A 20113-nucleotide genomic window follows, 5' to 3' on the forward strand; every position below is an offset into this window, starting at 1 on the left:
TAATGTAAAAGAAAGCAGTAAAGGCAGAACAAAGGAACAAAAAAGATAAAAAATAGAGGAAGGAGGGTCAAGATGGCAGTGTAGGTAAATGCAGTACTCACCTCCTCCCACAACCACATCACAATTACAGCTAAAATAAAGAACAACCATCATTCATAACTGCCTGAAATCTGGCTGAATGGAAGCCCTATAACTAGAGAATTAAAGAAGAAGCCACATTGAGACTGGTAGGAGGGGTGGAGGCACAGAATGAGCTGGTCCTGACACCCATGTTTGGCATGTTTTTAATTGGGAGGGATATCTTGGTAACAGAGGTCCCCCATGAGGAACAAGAGGTTCTAGCCCAACACCAGACCCTTCAGCCTAGGTTTCCAGTGCAGGGAAGAGAAGTCCCCATAACTTCGGGCTGTATAAACCAGTGGGAATTGAGGTTGAGGGAGACAGAGGGCTGCTAAGATTCCCAGGCAGGTCCTCTTAAAGGGTCCATGCACAGACTTACTAGGACTTACTGTCTCTGAGCTCCAGTGGTGGGGCAGCAGCTTGAAAGGATGAGGAACATACAGAGAGGAACTAAATTTTCTGGTATCTGGGCAGGAACTGGGGGGAAGCTTTCTCCCAGAAGAAATGCTGGCAGAGGTCATTGTTTTGTTGCTGAGACCTCCCCACCACAGAGATGACTGGCAGGTGCCAGATCTGAGTCTCCATCAACCTGGCCCACACAGTTTACCCAACCCTGGTGATTCCCTGAGACCCACCCCAGTTGCCAGCCCATTTCCACGAGTGCCTGAGTACCTCCGCACTTCCCCACCTCTGCACGTCCTCCCAGTCTCAATGCACTTTTCTCTTAACTTCTAGTTGTCAAACTTCCACTCAGCCAGCCCTCCCATGGTTCTGGATGATATCCGTTTTGTCTTTTAGTTGTAGTTTTGATGTGGTTGTGTGAGGCAGCAAGTTCAGGTGTTTACTTATGCCACCATCTTGTTTCCCTGTCAACAATACAGATTTTTTAAAAAATAAATGTAAAAGAGGAAATTACAAAAAAAGATAAAAGAAAAAATGTAAACTCAAAAACATAAATCTAGTCATATCAATAATAGCATAATTTAAATAGATTAAACAATCTCTTCAAAAGGCAGAGATTGTTAGACTGAATTATAAAAGCAAGATCTATAACAATATATGCTATATACAGAAGACACATAATGAATTCAAAGATATTCATTATCTGATACCAAAACCATACAAAGACATTCTAAGAAAAGAAAACCACAGACCACCATCTCATGAATATAGATAAATCCAGCAACATATAAAAAGAATGATACACCATGACCAAGTAAGGTCCAAAAAAATACAAGGCTTCTTTAACATCTGAAAATCAATTAATGTAATACACCGTATTATTAGAATTAAGGATCATGTTAATAGACACAAAATAAACATTTGATAAAATCCTTTCATGATTAATACACTCAAAAAACAAGGAGTAGAAAGGAACTTCCTCAACCTAATAAAAGGGCACTTATGAAAACCCTGCAACTAGCATCATACTTAATGGTAAAAGACAAAATACTTTTCACCCTAAGATCAGGAACAAGAAAATGATATCTGCTCTTGCCATTTTTATTCAATATTGTCTGGGAGGTTCTAGCCAGGGCACTTAGGCAAGAAAAATATATAAAAGCATCCAGATTAGAAAGGAAGAAGCAAAACTACCTCTATAAGAGATGACAAAAAAGTCCTAGAAAATCTAAAAAACTATTAGAACTAATGCACGAGTTTAGCAAAGTTGCAGTGTATAAGTTCAATGTGTGAAAATCAGATGTTTTTTATACACTAGCAACTAACCATTTAAAAATGAAATTAAGAAAACAAGTCCATTTATAAAAGCATCAATAAGAATAAAATACATGGGAATAAACTTATCAAAACAGTTGTAAGACCTAGACACTAACAACTACAAAACATCATTGAATTAATTAAAGATCTAAATGGAAAGATGACCCATGTTCATGGATGGGAAAACTTCATATTCTTAAGATGGAATACTCCCCAGATTGATGCACAACGTCACAATCCCAATCTAAATTCCACCTGACTTATTGGCAGAAACTCACATTCTAATCCTAAAATTCATATGTAAATACAAGTTACCCAGAATAGTCATAATAATTTTGAAAGAGAAGAATAAATTTGGAGATGTCACATCTATCACCCTTTTGTTAGTGTGTTGAGAACACTTTATACTCGCTTAGCAAATTTTAAGTAATGCAATACAGTATTATTAAGTATAATCACTATGCTATACATAGATCCCCAGAACTTGTTTATCTTATAACTGAAATTTGTACCCTTTGACTATCCTTTTTCCTATCCCCCAGTCCCTGGTACCACTGTTCTACTCTCTGGTTCTATGAGCTCGACCTTTAGATTCCACATATAAAACACCATACAGTATTTGTCTTTATTAGCCTAGTTTAAGTTATTCTGTGTTGTTGCAAATGGCAGGGTTTCCTTCTTATTTATGGCTGAATAATATTCCATTGTGTACTAGTATATGTACCACATTTTCATTATCCATTCATCTTTTCATCTTTTTTTATATCTTGGTTATTGTGAATAATGCTGCAGTGAATATGAGAATGCAGATAACCCTTCATGATACTGGTTTTATTTCCTTTTAATATATAACCAATAGTGGGATCGCTAGATTTTACAGTAGTTCTATTTTAAAAAAATTGTTTGTTAATCCTCACCAGAGGATAATTTTTATTAAGTTTTAGAGAGAGAAGAAAGGAGGGAGGGAGGGAGGGAAGAAGAGAGAGAGAGAGAGATGTGAGAGAGACATTGATTGGTTGCCTCCCACACATGCCCTGACCAGGGCCAGGGATCGAAACCTGCAACCCAGGTACTTGCCCTTGACCAGGAACCAGTCCTGCAATGCTTCAGTGCATGTGCCAGTGCTCTAACTACTAAACATACTAGCCAGGGCCTATTTTTAATTTTTTGAGGAACCTCTTTTTTTCCATAATGACTATATGGTTGAAATACTTTTTATTTACATTATAAGATTTTATTTTATCTAGCTGTCTGGCTTATTTCTTCTCAGGACCGAAAGAGGCAATATGAGCTGCTCAAACTCGAAAGAAACTTCCAGAAACAGTCTAATGTGCTTAGACGTAAAACTGAAGAGGTAAGAAATTCTAATCTGCTAGGTCAGGTGTATTGCTTAGATGCAGGCAAATTGGTATACCTTAAATGAGCCAGTGTCCTGAGAAACTAGGGATGCCAGTCAGTATTCAACAACCAAGGATACTCAACCAAGGATATGTTTTTATTGATGAGAGAGAGAGAGAGAGAGAGAGAGAGAGAGAGAGAGAGAGAGAGAGAGAGAGAGAGAGAAACGCCAATGTAAGAAAGAAACATCCATCAGTTGCCTCCCTTACACACCCCAGCTGGGGACCAAACCTGCAACCCAGGCATGGGCCCTGATCGGGAATCAAACCTGCAACCCTTTGGTGTATGGGACAATATTCCAACCAACTGAGCCACTCGGCCAGGGGCAGGGGATACCATCCTGACCAGCAATTCCAAAGTCTTGATCCCTGTTTATATGTCATGAACTATGAGCAGATAACCTGATGAAGTGGTGCTATTCAAATAAGGATTTTTTTTTTCTAATTGGGCTTGCTTCTTTCTAAAAAGTCACAGAATCTACACTAATAAAAGAGAAACATGCAAATTGGTGTCACTCCGCTACTCCCACCAGCCAATCAGGATGAGTATGCAAATTAACCCAACAAAGATGGCGGTTGATTTGCATATGCAGGCGCGGAGCAAAGACTGAAGACGACTGAAGACTAAAGACAACTGAAGACTACTGAAGAGGCTTGGCTTCTCCGCTGTGGCCAGAGCGAAGGCCTGGGTCCCAGGTGCTGAGGAAAACTGGTGCCGGCAGCCAGGGGAAGGAAGGCCTATTGCACGAATCTCTTTGTGCAACGGGCCTCAAGGAATATTATATGTGACATTTCTATACACTTTGAAGCCTCCAGTACTTCCTTGAAATGTGTACCTCTCTCCTGGGCTCTAAAGCAGTAACTGTTGACAAGTATTAGATTTAGAACCTAGGGGAAGTGCACATTTGACATGGAGACCTATAAACTTGGTTCCTATAGAAACTCAAACCATAGAATTTTTTATTTTTCTTTACTAATATGCTGAAAGTTATAATGTTTTTCTTTTTACCTTTAAATTCAACATTACTGTGAGCCGTTTTTATTTAGGCAGCAGCTGCCAACAAGAGGCTCAAGGATGCTCTCCAAAAACAACGGGAGGTCGCAGATAAGCGGAAAGAGACTCAGAGCCGTGAAATGGAAGGTACGGCAGCTCGAGTGAAGGTATGGACAGCTTGAATGGCCTTTTCTTTTTTGCATATTGGGAAAAGAAGAACATGGGAAATAGTTTTCTTTTCATTTAGAAGTAAACTGCAAAATCTGAAGGTCTGCAGAGTCAGTTTCGGCCCAATCCCACAGACTGACTCTCCTGAAAGCCTTATTTCCTAAAGATATGAATATATGAATGGTTGTTAAAGACCAAGAGTAGAGAACTTTTTCTATCCCTACCCCTTTTGAGGTTCAGTTAATTTTTTGGCTGTTCTATTGCAGTATAATTGACCTACAAGAAATTGTACATATTTAAATTGTACAATTTAATAAGTTTAGACACAGACATGTACCCATGAAATCACAATCAAGATAACATCAACATCCATCATGACTAAAACTTCGTGCCCCTTTGCAATCCCTCCCTACCCCGCCCCCATCTCAAGGTAACCATTAATCTGTTTTCTGTAGTTATATATTTATTTTTATTTTCTAGAATTTTCTAAAAATTGAATACATTTTTTCTGGATTTCATTCAATATAATTAGTTTGAGATTCATCTATGTAGTTGTGTGTATCAGCACTTCTTTTTTATTGCCAAGTGGCATCCCATTCTAGAGATATACCACATTTTTTTAAATTTGTTTGTTTTTTGTTTTGTTATCCTTACCTGAGGATATTTTTTCCATTGATTTTTAGAGAGTGGAATGGAGTGAAGAGGGATGGAAGGAGTAACGAGAGAGTGAAGGAGAGAGGGAGGGAGGGAGGGAGGGAGGGAGGGAGGGAGGGAGGGAGGGAGAGAGAGATCAATGTGAGAGAGACACATCAATTGGTTGCCTCCTGCATGTATCCTGAATGGGGCCACGGATCAAACCTGCAACCCAGGTATGTTCCCTTGACCGGGAATCTAACCCATGACCGTTTGGTGCACAGGTCAACACTCCAACCACTGAGCACAGTGGTTAGGGCACCTTTTAGTTTTTTAACAGTATCTTTTAAAGAATAAAGCTTTTTTAATTTTGATGCCATCCAATTTATTGATATTTTTCTTTTATACTTTAACTAGAAGCCTGGCCCCGATTGTGCACCAGTGGGGTCCCTCGGCCCGGCCTGTGGGATTGGGCCGAAACTGACTCCCCGACATCCCCCGAGGGGTCCCGGATTGCGAGAGGGCGCAGGCCAGGCTGAGGGACCTCACCAGTGCAAGATCGGGGCCAGGGAGGGACACAGGAGGTTGGCCAGCCAGAGAGAGAGAACACAGGAGGGCTCCAGGGCATGTCTGGCCCATCTTGCTCAGTGCCGATCAGCCGGACCCCAGCAGCAAGCTAACCTACCAGCCGGAGCGTCTGCCCCATGATGGTCAGTGAATGTCATAGTGACTGGTCGACCAGTTGACTGTCTGCCCCCTGGTGGTCAGTGCACATCATAACAAGCAGTTGATCAGCCTTAGCATATCATTAGAATATTACGCTTTGATTGGTTGAATGGCCAACTGGACAACCGGACACTTAGCATATTAGGCTTTTATTATATAGGATGGGGTTTTCGTCCTATTTAAGAAATCTTTGTCAAACCCAAGGTCACTAAGATTTACCCCTAAGCTTTCTTTTAGAAGTCACATAATATTAAGCTTTATCCTTAGGTCTATGATTCATTTTGACTTGAGACCATTGTCAAAATCAATTGTCCATAAGTCAATTTCTAGATTCTATTCCATTGATCTACATGTCTATCTTTGATACACTGGCTTTACAGTAAGTGCTGAAATCAGATAGTATAAGTTCTCTGAAGTTGTTATTCTTTTTCAAAATTATTTTGGGAAAACTAGATCCTTTGCATTTCCATATAAAGTTTAAAAACAGATTGTCAATTTCTACAAAAAGTCTGCTGAGAGTTTGGGATTGCATAGAATTTATAGAATTTGAGGATAATTTACATCTTAACAATATTGGGTGTTTTGATCCATGAACAGGGTACACCTCTCCATTTATCTAAGTCTTTTATTTCTCTCATCAGTGTTTTCATTTTCAGTATACAGGAGTTGCACATTTGTCAAATACATCCCTAATTATTTCAAATTTTTATGATATTAGAAATGTGTTTTTTAAATTCCATTTCCAACTGTTTGGACATGCTTATTTGTTCATGTACCTTTTTGGTAGAGTCCTTGTAGATGATCATGTAATCTGCAAATAGGCACAATTTTTATTTATTCTTATCCACTCTGTATGCCTTTTTTTTAACTTTGTCTTGCCTTATTGCATTTGCCAAAATATCCAGTAAAATATTGGGTAGAGTAGGAAAAAAGGGTTTTTTTTATATGTTCTTTTTAAAAAAATTTTTTTTATATATATATTTTATTGATTTTTTACAGAGAGGAAGGGAGAGAGATAGAGAGCTAGAAATATCGATGAGAGAGAAACATCGATCAGCTGCCCAGGTACATGCCCTTGACCGGAATCGAACCTGGGACCTTCCAGTCCGCAGGCCGACGCTCTATCCACTGAGCCAAACCGGTTTTGGCTATATGTTCTTTATCAGCTTGAAGAAGTTTCTATTTATTCCTACTTTGCTGAAAGTTTTTATCATGAATGATGTTGGGGTTGTTTTCAAAAGTTTTTTTCAGAATTCTTTTGAGATTATCGTATGGTTTGTTTGTTTTGACTCTGTTGTATGGCAAATGACTTGGTTTTTTTCAATTTACTTTATTAAGGCATAACTGACATAATATGAGTTACCCATTTTAGTGTATAGTTCAAGTTTTTATAACACATACAATCATATAGCCACCACCACAATCAACCCATAGAATAGTTCTATTATCCCCCTAATTTCCCCTCTATCCCTTTATAGTCAACTCCTCCCACATCACTGGCCCTTGGCAAACTTGGATTTGTATTCGGTCATTATTGTTTTCCGTGTGCATCAGTGTCATATAAATAGAAACACAATATGGCTTTCTTCACTTAGCATATTGCATTTTATATAAAGAAATCTTAAAATCCTATCTAATAAAGAGGAAATATGCTAATTGACCGTCACGTCCTCACAAGATGGCAGCACCCACAGCCACAAGATGGCGGTGCCCAGTCCCTCCCCCCCCCCCCCCAAAAAAAAAGCATAATGCATTTGTAATTCATCCATGTTGTTACCTGCATCAGTTGTCTGGGCCCTTTTTTTTACTTAGTGGCATTCTATTGAATGGATGTCCCACAGTTTATTTACCTTTTAAAGGATATCTTGGGTTTTCTTCTAGTTTTTGGTGATTATGAATAAAGCTGCTATTAAAACATTCACATGCAGTTTTCTGTATAAACATAGATAATCAATTCATTTGGGTAAATATACTTAGGAGTGGAATTGCCGGGTCACATGGGTAAGTGTATGTTTCACTGTATAAGGAACTGCCAAATTGTTTATCTAGTTTTTCATTGCTGGTAAATAGACATACAATTAATTTTTATATTAACTATTTTTTAAATATTTTATTAAGTTATTACATATGTGTATATTAACGTTTATCTTATGACTTTATTAGTCTAGTAACTATTTTGTCGGTTCTTTGTGATTTTCTTTGTAGACAATCATACCACCTGTAAATCTGGTCTTATTTCTTCCTTTCTAATATGTGTCTTTTATATCATTTTCTTGTCTTACTGCATTGGCTAAGACCTTCAGGATGATGTTGAATAATAGAAACCCATTCAATCTTTCACCATTAAGTATGATATTAGTTGTAGGTTTTTCATAGATGCTCTTTATCAGATTGAGGAAGTTCTTATCTAATCTTAATTTGCTGTTAGTTTTTATTCTGAGTGGATATAAATTTCATCAAATATTTTTTGTCTCTAGTTAGTTGACTTGGTAAATTACTTTTTAAAAATTTTTATTAAAATTATTGGGGTGACATTGGTTAATAGGTTTTTAAGTATAGATTTATATAATACAAGATCTATATATTGCACTGTATGCCCACTTAGATGTTTAAATATGGAACCAACCTTAAATGCTTTGGATAAACTCCACTTAGTTGTGCTATATGATCCTTTTCATGTATTGCAATATGTAAAATTAAAATTTTGCTAAAATAAAAATTTTGTGTAAAATATTTACATCTGTTATTCATGAGGGATATTGGTCTGCTCTTTTCTTTTAATGTCTGATTTTGGTATCAAGATAATGCTGGCCTCTTAGAATGAAATGGGAAGTATTCCTTCCTCTTCAGTTATCTGGAGGAATTTGTATAGAATTAACTTTGTTTCTTGCTGGGATCCAAGCCCAGCAGGTCCAGGGGTCCCCAAAGGTGTGGACGGAGTTGGCGAAGAAGGAATGACACGGAGACAGTGTTCAGTTGATCAGCAGCCTAGCCAGGATCTCTAGCCAAGTTCTGGTTTTATTGTCTTGTTACATCTGTATTTATACCAGTTGATTTTAATCCTGTCAATTTCTATTCCAAAGGTTAGGCATTTCTTATTTCCATTCCAGGGAGTAAAGATTATGTAGCTTAAGGGTGATTGTTCGTAGTTAAAGTGATTAACTACCCGCCTGGCATTTAGTTAAGGGGTTTTATTCCCTCCCTAACTTCAGGGAAAAATCCCTACCTGGGGAAAGACCTTTCTCGGAGAGGTGACCTTGGTTAAAACACATAGCGCCAAGAAGGTGAGAAAACATATTAAGAACAGTATGCCATATACGCCAGGTCCCTTGAAACATATGCTGTGCAGATGTTTCTTCCCTGCAGCGACTGTGTCAAGCAGCAAGGATGGACCGGCTTCCGGCAAATTCCCCCTTTTTTATTTTTTAAATGATAGCACATGTAAATCAGCGGCCATCTCTCAGATTGGGTTAAGACTCGGAAGAAGACTGACAAGCAATGATAGCGAGCATAGCTATAAACATAGTGGATGGAGTGCACAAGGAGCCTTGTTCCTGTAGAAGGTTGCTGGCCTCTTCAGTCAAGGGATTTCAGCTGTCCTCAAGTCGGGGGTTTGGTTGTCCTTGTTGATCTGGCTAGCGGGCGGCGTCATTGGCGACGGGCGTCCTGAAGCATCAGCGAGTTGAAGGGCAGCATCAAAGGGTCCATCAGGGCCGTACTTGATGGTGGTGTCGGTGTCCGGGGAGGAGTCAGCTGTGCCCTCTGGGTCAGCTGATATGGAAGATGGAGAGTAGTAGAGAGAAAAAGAAGAGAAAGCAAAAGAACTACAAGGCATGGAAGTGTTTAGAAAAAAGAGGGAGAAGAAAGGGAAGAAGGCATCATCCTGACACAGCCCTTTCCTTCAGCTGCCCCTTTCCCTGTGGTCCAAGGTAGAAATGGGAAACAAGTCCTGTTGCAGTGAGAGGGCAGCTGCTGTCAGCCAGTCTCTGTCTTTACCTGGGTCCCGATCTGAGGTCGGTGTGGGAAGCAAAGCAGCCATGGGGGCAGGAGACCTCCCTCAGAAGGGGTGAGGGTTCAGGCCTCTGCAAAGTTGGGGGGGTGAGGGTCTGTGCCCCACCTCTTTTGACCCCCAAGTTGTCTCCTGATGGCCCCTCTGCGACTGTGCCTGTCTTACGTTGTTCCTTCCCTGAGGAATCTTACCTGTCTCTGGCTAACCAGCCATTCTCCAGGGCCAAGCAGGGTGATGTGATGTGAATGAGGGAGGGGCAGCGCCCCCCTGCAAGAGATTCAGTTCTGTCTCCTTGGTAGCCTATGCCCCCGTGGCCTCCACGCCCAGCACCTGCCTTGGGCTCCCCTTGCCTGCAAATGGACTGTGAGAAGAGGGTCCCTCTTGACACAAGGGCAAGAGGGGCCAGTACAGGACAAGGGTGGAACGAACTGTCAGCATGTAGTCCCGGGACAGGGCTTTCTCAGCCCAGGATGTCAGACTCTGGGCACAAGACAACTCCACGTATGGGGCATATACCAGACACCCCCTAGTCACAGCAGAAAAGGGAGGTGCCTTTCCTGGAACAGTAGGGTAGGGAGATTCTAGAAAAGGCTGTGTTCAGGAGAGAAGGAGAAAGGCCAAAGAACCAGCAAACAAGTAGTCAGATTAAAAAAAAAGAAAGAAAAACGAAAGGAGATGTGGGGCAAAGCTGGGACATATGGACAGACAAAAAGGAGGTACATGTGATCCTCCCAATGGACAGGTGGTTCCAGCTCAGGGCTGCACATCTCCTGCAGACGGGCACTGGTCACATGTGCTAGGGTGAGGTGGAGACGGAGGGCAGTGAGACATAAGGTTGGACTAGACAGTCTGGAATCCACACAGGTGAGTCTGCGTCCTGTGGAAATATACAAGCATATCCTCTCCCCCAGGTTAAAAGTACATCAGGTCCCTTCCAGTCTCCTGTAAGCAAGTCTCTCCATTTGACGAGGGCTTTAGGTTTAGTTAGATCAGGGTTCCAATGTCTGTACATCGGGGAATTTCCCTCAGAATCTACATTTAGTATATTAATTGCAAATAGAGTATGTTGTAGAACATGATGAGGAGAGGAATATTTAAACTCATTTTCTTGTAATTTTTTGTAACAGGAGTAAATCAAACACCACTGGGGCTATATAATAGAACTCCCATTTGAGACAAGATAATCTCTTCCCCATAATGTAAAGGGGATAGTCGTAATTACATAGGGACAGAATGTTCCTGAATGTTGATCTTCATCAGCCCAAGTTAGAATCTGAGAACTCTTTTTTACATTAGATGCCTTGCCTAGTCCTACTAGGGAAGTGGAGGTGGTGTGCGTGGGCCATGAAGAGGGCCAATCCTTCCCTGCTATGCAGGAAACATCTGCTTCTGTATCCAATAGACCTTCGATTGGTTTTCCCTGAATTTGTAAAATTTTTGTAGGTCTAGCAGCATGGATTTCTTGTATCCAAAATGCTGCATCACTAGATCCAAAGCCTCCGGCCCCTCTGGCTTCCTGGGTAACAGCTGTCCCTATTTTATGTATTGGTAACAGGAGTAATTGGGCAATTCTCTGGTTGGGCTGAATCTGTATAGTTGTGGTGGGTGGGGAAAGTAAAATCTGTATTTCTCCTGTGTAGTCTGCATCAACAACTCCTGGGATGACTAAGATCCCCTGTAATGAGGTGGAGCTCCATCCTAATATTAAACCTACAGTTCCCTCGGGCAGCGGCCCTGACACTCCTGTAGGAATGGCTGCTACCGGCGAGTCTGGGGTTAGTATTGCGTGGGTGGTTGAATGGAGGGTCCAATTCTGACTGCCTGGGGTTTCCCTGAAGAGGTCACTGACTGACTGAAATTTGCAGAGGGGTTGAGGGTTGATGCCCCTATTATTGCAGGGGCCTGGGGCTGGCCCCTTCTCAAGTTTCCCAATTGAGGTGATGGGATAGAACCTCCTTGGGAGCTATTTGTAGAATTTAAAGGCCGACCATTTTTATGGTATTTTGATCTACATTCCTTTGCCCAATGGAATCCTTTCTGACATAGGGGACAAACAGTTTTTGGAGGGTTAATATTATTCCCTGATGTATTTCCAGGCTGTCGAGGAGCTTGCCATCTGGCCTGAGTATTATTATTTTTATTTGCGCATTCTCTGCTAAAGTGCCCAGATAAGCCACAAGAGTAGCAGTTCATATTTCTTTTATTACCTGCATTATTGATGGCTTGTCCTATGCCCTGTACATATTGAGGGTATGTCTCCCCTTTGAGAGCTGCAGCTATAGCTACACCCTGTATAAATGCTGGACTTACATCAGCACACTGTTTTATAAAATCATTTATAGTTCCCGTTCTGTGAATCGGCCTTAATAAAGCCTGACAGGTATTATTAGCATTTTCAAAAGCCAGTTGTTTGATTAGGATATCGGCTGCCTCTTCGTTATTGATTACTCTCTTGACTGCCTGTATGAGGTGACAAAGGAAATCCTGATACGGTTCCTTGACCTTCTGTTTAACGTCTCTAAGGGTGGTTGTTTTTCCTACTGTATAAGGTACGGATTTCCAGGCATTTACTGCACAACTGGTTACTTTAATAAGTGCCTCTTTGGGCACATACATTTGCTCCTGAGCCGTGTTAAAATCACCTTCTCCTAATATCATGTCTAGGATTATTCCTCCTCTGGAATTTTTGCTAGTGGCTACAGCTCTCTTAGCAAGATCATCATATTCAGTTTTCCATAATAAGTAATCGCCTCCTGAGAGACAGGCTTTACAAACCTGTGACCAATCATAAGGAGTCATCCATTTACTGGCTAGGGTTTCTACCAAGGTTTGTGTGTAAGGAGCTAGAGGTCCATATTCAGAGCAGGCCAATTTTAATTCTTCAAGTATTTTGTAAGGTATAGACTCCCAGGTGGGGTTTTCATCCTCACCCAACTCATTCTCATATGCAAATGGGAAGCAGCGTGAGAATTCAAGATCTCCATTAGCTTCAGCTTCTCTTATCGCCCTTTGAAATTTAGACATGGGGCTCATAGGAGTCACAGGACCTGGTTTAGGCTTCTTTTCTAATTTGGCGAGCCTGTTTTGAATGGGAGGGCCTCTCTCCTTTCTACCGACTGGAAAGGACCAAGGGTCATGTTTATGATATTCTCCTTCCGATCAGTAGGCATAGCTAAATTGCTCTTAGATTGAGCTGGAGACTATAATGATGTGTCCTCTTTAGGTGGAGCCAAGGGACTATTTAAAGTTTGAGAAAGTTCAACCGTTTCTGCCTCTGGTGCCAAGGTGTCACGAATTGAATTCCAGAGGGAAAGGGTATCTGCCGGGACCTTCTCAGATCCGTGGTAGCTATAATAATTCTTTAATTGCTCTCCTACTTTAGTCCAAGTTGCTAAATTAACAGTCCCATCCTCAGGAAGCCATTGACATACGTCTTGTATAAAACTTTCTGTCTGACTGGGAGTAACCTTAACTCCTCTGCTAGCAAGCATATGCGTTAAAAGATTAATACAGTCTTTTTTCTTTAGATTCAGTATGACCTATCTTCACAATCTAAGTTCTATCTACCCACTTACCCTACTTATCCTCTATGGGCGGGGGGGGGGGGTCTGCAGCACCCTACGGTGCAGTCCTATCCGTCCCAAGTACAGGGGGACTTACCTAGGGGTCACTATTCGGGCGCCAGATGCTGGGATCCAACCCCAGCAGGTCTAGGGGTCCCCAAAGGTGTGGACGGAGTTGACAGAGTTGGCGAAGAAGGAATGACACAGAGACAGTGTTCAGTTGATCAGCAGCCTAGCCAGGATCTCTAGCCAAGTTCTGGTTTTATTGTCTTGTTACATCTGTATTTATACCAGTTGATTTTAATCCTGTCCATTTCTATTCCAAAGGTTAGGCATTTCTTATCTCCATTCCAGGGAGTAAAGATTATGTAGCTTAAGGGTGATTGTTCGTAGTTAAAGTGATTAACTACCTGCCTGGCATTTAGTTAAGGGGTTTTATTCCCTCCCTAACTTCAGGGGAAAATCCCTACCTGGGGAAACAACCTTTCTCGGAGAGGTGACTGTCGTGTAAGACTCCCTCCACGTTCTGTGTGGAGCAGGGTTCGGTATCTGAAAGAGGAGCCGCACACAAATGAGAGAAAAATGACACGAGATAATTTTGCAATATTGGGGGACCAGGCGAGCAAGTCCTGAAGGACTTCCACCGATGCTCAGGCCACTCGAACCTTTTATTGATCTGGAGTAGCCCTTAGGGTAAGGAGGTTTGTCTGGGGTAGCCCTAGGGTAAGGAGGTTTCAATGACACACAGATACTATCATGATTAAAGGTAGGGAGGTTGCTTCAGCTGCCATTATCTAGATTAACTGGTTGGTGCACAGTCCTGACCTTTAATAGGACTTCAAAGGTTACTAACTTTTGCGGGTCTCTCTCTATACTCAGTTAGTGAAGACAATAAATGGACTCCGGCAGGTGACCTTGGTTAAAACACATAGCGCCAAGAAGGTGAGAAAACATATTAAGAACAGTATGCCATATACGCCAGGTCCCTTGAAACATATGCTGTGCAGATGTTTCTTCCCTGCAGCGACTGTGTCAAGCAGCAAGGATGGACCGGCTTCCGACAGTTTCTTCCTTAAAAGTTTGGTTCATTTCTCAAGTGAAGCCATCTGGGCCTGAAGGGGTTTTTTTTTGTTAGTTTTTGTAGAGAGGGGTATTAACTGACATTCAATTTTTAAAATAGGTATAGGACTGTTTAGGTTATTTATTTCTTCTTGAGTGATTTTGGTAATTTGTGTGTTTCAGGGATTTTGTCAGTTCCATTCAAGTTGTTAAATTTATTGGTGTGAAGTTATTCATAATATTTCCTTTCTATCCTTCTAATGTCTGTAAAAGCTATACTAATATCATCCATCTCATTCATGTTATTGGTATTTTGTGTCTTGTTTTTCCTGATCAGTTTGGCTAGAGGTTTGTCAAAGAACCAGTTCATTCTTACAAATGGTTAAAATTGTAAATTTTATGTTATGTATATTTTACCACAATAAAAAATATACCCCCAAAACCCCAGTTCATTAATTTCCAGTCTGATCTTTATCTTTTCCTTATTTCCTCTTTGGATTTCATTGGCTCATATATTTTTAATTTTTTTAAATTTTAATTTATATTTTTTTTAATTACAGTTGACATTCAAAATTATATTAGTTTTAGGTGTACAGCAGAGTGGTTAGACATTTATATAACTTACAAAGTGATCCGCCTGGTAAGTCCAGTACACACATGGCACCATACATAGTTATTACAATATTATTGACTATATTCCCTGTGCTGTCCTTTACATCCCCAAGACTATTCTATAACTACAAATCTCTACTTCTCTATCCCTTCACCTTTTATCCAGTCCCCCACCACCACAGCTGGCAACCTGACATCATTGACTTGAATTCTTCTTTTCTAATATAAACATTTAGTGCTATAAATTTTCCTTTAAGTAATCTTTTTAAAAAAATTTATCTTTACCCCCTGGCAATGGGCAAGGAGACACCTGATTGGTTGTGTTGCTCTTATATCAGTCAGGGGCAAAGCAGATGTACAGTCCTTAGTTCATCCTACCTTGATGCCTGTGTCGGTGGCCAGAGCTGTTTCATGCCTGAGGAACATAAAATGATTAAAAAAAAAATTTAAAAAAATTTATCTTTATTGTTAAAAGTTTTACAGATGTCCCCTTTCTCCTCCCTTCATTGACCCTTTCTTACCCCTCCTAGCCCCTCCCCAAACCTTCACCACACTAGTATTGTCTGTGTCCATGGGTTATGCATATAAGTTATTTGATTAATCTCTTCCTGCCCCCTCCCCACTTCCCTCTAAGAATTCTCAGTCTGTTGCATGCTTCCATGTCTTTGGCTCTATTTTGTTTGACAGTTTATTTTGTTCATTAGATTTCACGTATAACTGAGATCATGTGATTTTTGTCTTTTTCTGACTGGCTTATTTCGCTTAGCATAATACTCTCCAGGACCCTCCATGTTGTCTCAAAGGGTAAGATTTCCCTCTTTTTTACAGCTGCATAGTATTCCATTGTTTAAATGTACCACAGCTTTTTATCCACTCATCTACTGATGGGCACTTGGGCTGTTTCCAGATCTTGGCTATTGTAAATAATGCTTCTATGAACATAGGGGTGCAAGTACTCTTAACGACATCCCACAATTTTTTATAGTTATGTTTTCATGTTCATTCAATTCAAAATACATTCTAATTGCCCTGTTGATGCCTTATTTGACACATAGGTTATTTAGAGGTGTGTTATTTAGTTTCCAAATATTAGGAAATTTTTCCCAATATCTTTCTGTTGTGATTTCTAATTTAATTCCATTGTGATTAGAGAACATACTTTGTATGACTTGAATCCTTTGAATTTACTGAGACTTAACTAATGCCTAGAACAGGGGTGGGCAAACTTTTTGACTCGAGGGCCACAATGGGTTCTTAAACTGGACCGGAGGGCCGGAACAAAAGCACGGATGGAGTGTTTGTGTGAACTAATATAAATTCAAAGTAAACATCATTACATAAAAGGGTACGGTCTCTTTTTTTTTTAGTTTTATTCATTTCAAACGGGCCGGATCCGGCCTGTGGGCTGTAGTTTGCCCACGGCTGGCCTAGAATATGGCTAATCTTCACTAATGTTCTGGATGTACTTGAAAAGAATGTGTACAGTACTGTTATTATATAGTATTCTGTAAATGTCAGTCATGCCTATGTGATTGATTGTGCTATTTATTTTACTGTGTTCTCACTGGTTTTTTGCCTACTTGCTCTATCAGTTATTGAGAGATTGGTATTGAGATCATTAACTAAAATTTTGTTTTTCTTATTTTTCTCCTTATAGTTCTATCTGGTTTGTTTCATGTATTTTGAAGCTGTTATTAGAGGCACAAATACTTACGATTAATTGATCCCTTCATTATTATAAAATAATCTTTTCTATTCCTGGTAATATTTGCTCTGAAATCTACTTTTTGTTCTAATAACACAAAAACCTTTCTTTCAACTTATGTTAGCATGGTATATTTTGTAATCCTTTAAATTTTAACCTATTTGTGCCTTTGTTGTTGTTTTTTATTAAAAAAGTTTAATGTTAACATAATTACAGGTGTGCTGCTTTCCCCCATCCTCTTTGCCCACCTCGGTCCACCCCAACCTCCTTCTCTTTTGGCCTTTACCAAACTATTGTCTGTACCCATGGGGTATTGCATATATGTTCTTTAGCTAATCCCTTCAACTTCTTTTTTTTTAATTAAATCTTTATTCAGATTATTACATTTGTTCCTCTTCCCCCCCCCATAACTCCCCTCCTCCCAGTTCCCGCCCCACCCTCCGCCCTCACTCCCCACCCACTGTCCTCATCCATAGGTGCACGATTTTTGTCTAGTCTCTTCCCGCATCTCCCCCACCCTTTCCCCCCCCAAGAATAGTCAGTCCATTCCCTTTCTATGTCCCTGATTCTATTATAATCACCAGTTCATTCTGTTCATCAGATTATTTATTCACTTGATTCTTAGATTCACTTGTTGGTAGATGCGTATTTGTTGTTCATAATTTGTATCTTTACCTTTTTCTTCCTCTTCCTCTTCTTAAAGGATACCTTTCAGCATTTCATATAATCCTGGTTTGGTGGTGATGAACTCCTTTAGCTTTTCCTTATCTGTGAAGCTCTTTATCTGACCTTCAATTCTGAATGATAGCTTTGCTGGATAAAGTAATCTTGGTTGTAGGTTCTTGGTATTCATCACTTTGAATATTTCTTGCCACTCCCTTCTGGCCTGCAAAGTTTCTGTTGAGAAATCAGCTGACAGTCGTATGGGTATTCCCTTGTAGGTAACTGAGTTTCTTTCTCTTGCTGTTTTTAAGATTCTCTCTTTATCATTTGCTCTTGACATTTTAATTATGATGTGTCTTAGTGTGGTCCTCTTTGGATTCCTTTTGTTTGGGGTTCTCCGCGCTTCTTGGACCTGTAAGTCCATTTCTTTCACCAGGTGGGGGAAGTTTTCTGTCATTATTTCTTCAAATAGGTTTTCAATATCTTGCTCTCTCTCATCTTCTGGCACCCCTATAATTCTGATGTTGGTACGCTTGAAGCTGTCCCAGAGGCTCCTTACACTATCCTCGCATTTTTGGATTCTTTTTTCATTTTGCTTTTCCGGTTGGGTGTTTTTTGCTTCCTCGCATTTCAAATCATTGACTTGATTCTTGCGCTCCTCTGGTCTGCTGTCGGGAGTCTGTGTAATATTCGTTATTTCAGTCCGTGTATGCTTAATTTCTAGGTGGTTCCCCAATATAAGATCGAGGGTCTCATTAGTTTTCTTGTAGAGCTCATTAAGTTTATCGGCGGCTTCTAAACAGTTCTTGAGAGACCTTAAAAGTGTGGTTCTGAACTCTATATCTTCCATTGACAATTTTGTCCTGTTTCTTTGTCTCCGCATTTTGTTATGCTTCCTTGGTGCACCCCCTAGTGGTCTTTGTGCGCAGTCTTATAGTTAAACCTTGATTGTTGTAGCTAATACCAGGGAGGGTTTGACCTCCAGGCCAAGTGGCTATGAGAATCAGCTGTGTCTGCAGTGAGAGAACTTCTGTCCTCTAGGGAGGTGCTAATCTGGCGTTTGCCTGAGGCTATCCGGCAAATGCCTCTGTGCAGGGCTTGGGCAGGGCGGGTCGCACAGGATCAACAGGGTGGGCCGGAGAGAGCAGTTATGGCGGCTCTCAGTCCTGTCCCCAGGGGCTCTGCCTCCATGAGTCCCAGCAATGGCTGCAAACCTCAGAGAGAAAGCTGCACTCGCTCTGACAGAAGCCAGACAGTCCCGCTTCTCCCGTTTGAGTCTGGGTCCCTAAAGACTCGCCTGTATCTGGAGCTCAGAGTCTGCGACTCCCTCCCGATTGAAAACGCCAACCACGCCCTCCGCTGCCAGCCCGCTCCGCGCGCGCACTCCGCACCTTAGAATTTGACTTCAGCACTGCGCCTCCTCTGAGTGTCCGTATGCGTTTCTCTTTCCTCCTAGTTGTAGGACTTTCACTCAGCCAGCGTTCCTGTGGTTCTGGGTGATGTCCCTTCCGTTTTTTGGTTTCACTTTTGAAGTAGTTGTTCAAAGCAGCGAACTCCTGCGTTAACCTATGCCGCCATCTTTGTTCTCCCCTTCAACTTCTTTATCTAGTCAACCCACTCCCCTCCCCTTGGGTACTAGCTAGTCTGTTTCATGTATCCACACTCTGGTTCCATTTTGTTCATCAGTTTATTTTGTTCATTAGATTCCACATATTAGTGAGATCATATGGTATTTGTCTTTCTCTGACTGGCTTATTTCGCTTAGCATGAATAATACTCCCCAGGTCCATCCATGCTGTCACAAAGGGTAAAAGTTGTGCCTTCACTTTTAAAGTGTGATTTGTGTAGGCAGCATGTAGTTGGGTCTGGTTTTTTAAATCTAATCTTACAATTGGCAGATATGAATATTTCATCTTGCTATTTGTTTTCTATTTTTCCTATCTGTTCTTCATTCAGTTTTTCCTTGTTTTCTGGCTTCTTTTTGGATCACTTGAGTATTTTTATAATTCCATATTGTCTCATTTTGTTTCACATACTTTGGTGTTTTATTAGAGGATTAAATTCTCTTGAATAATTAACTCCTTTACCATTATGAAATCACCTTTTTTAATCCTTGGTAATATTCTTTAATGTGAATTCTATATTACCTGATATTAATATATCCACTCCAGCTTTCTTTTGATTACTCTTATTGTGGTATATCTTCTGATGTGAAAGTGTTCTCAGGGATGGTCCTTTTTTAAAAACTGAATTTAGTTCATTTTGTTTGCTTGATATATTTCATTCATCGTTAAAGATTAAGAATGGATATCTATTTACTAAATATAACAGGCAGTCAAAATATACTTTAATTCTATATCATGACTAGATAAGGACAAAGGTTAAGGGAAAAATGGAGAAGATAAGACAGAGTACAGAGAAATGTAGAATATCTGAAGATTTTCTGCAGAAAGTCTCTTTATTGTGACCTTTTAGGATATTCCTGTAAAGGCTTTTGGAGACCTGTTGGAACTTTTGGTGAGTGTAGGTACAAATGGAAATCTTACTTCTAAAGGGTGTCCCAAAATTCACGCAAGATTTGAATTTTACGTCATTTGTGCTGTAAAGTGTTGCCAACGAAAAAAAAAGATAGCGTGACAACTGACAGTTCAGGGTTATTAAAAATGGAGCGGTACATGAAAGAACAACGTGTTTCCATTGTTACGCAATATTTTAAAAATAATGAAGGTTTGGCAGCTACTGTTC

The 20113-nt window shown here is 40.4% G+C and overlaps 1 protein-coding gene across 1 annotated transcript in view; it reads left to right on the forward strand.

Moving 5' to 3' along the window:
- The window catches only part of KIF4A (kinesin family member 4A), a 177614-nt gene that overhangs the window by 131987 nt on the left and 25514 nt on the right, over window positions 1-20113 (forward strand). The window contains exons 20-21 of the mRNA XM_081080846.1: window positions 3110-3193; window positions 4284-4397. Of these exons, the coding sequence (XP_080936972.1) occupies window positions 3110-3193; window positions 4284-4397 (198 nt within the window). The remainder of the gene's footprint in view (window positions 1-3109; window positions 3194-4283; window positions 4398-20113) is intronic.

The sequence above is a fragment of the Myotis nattereri genome (genome assembly GCF_964212035.1).
Source record: "Myotis nattereri genome assembly, chromosome: X".
Lineage (NCBI taxonomy): Eukaryota > Metazoa > Chordata > Mammalia > Chiroptera > Vespertilionidae > Myotis > Myotis nattereri.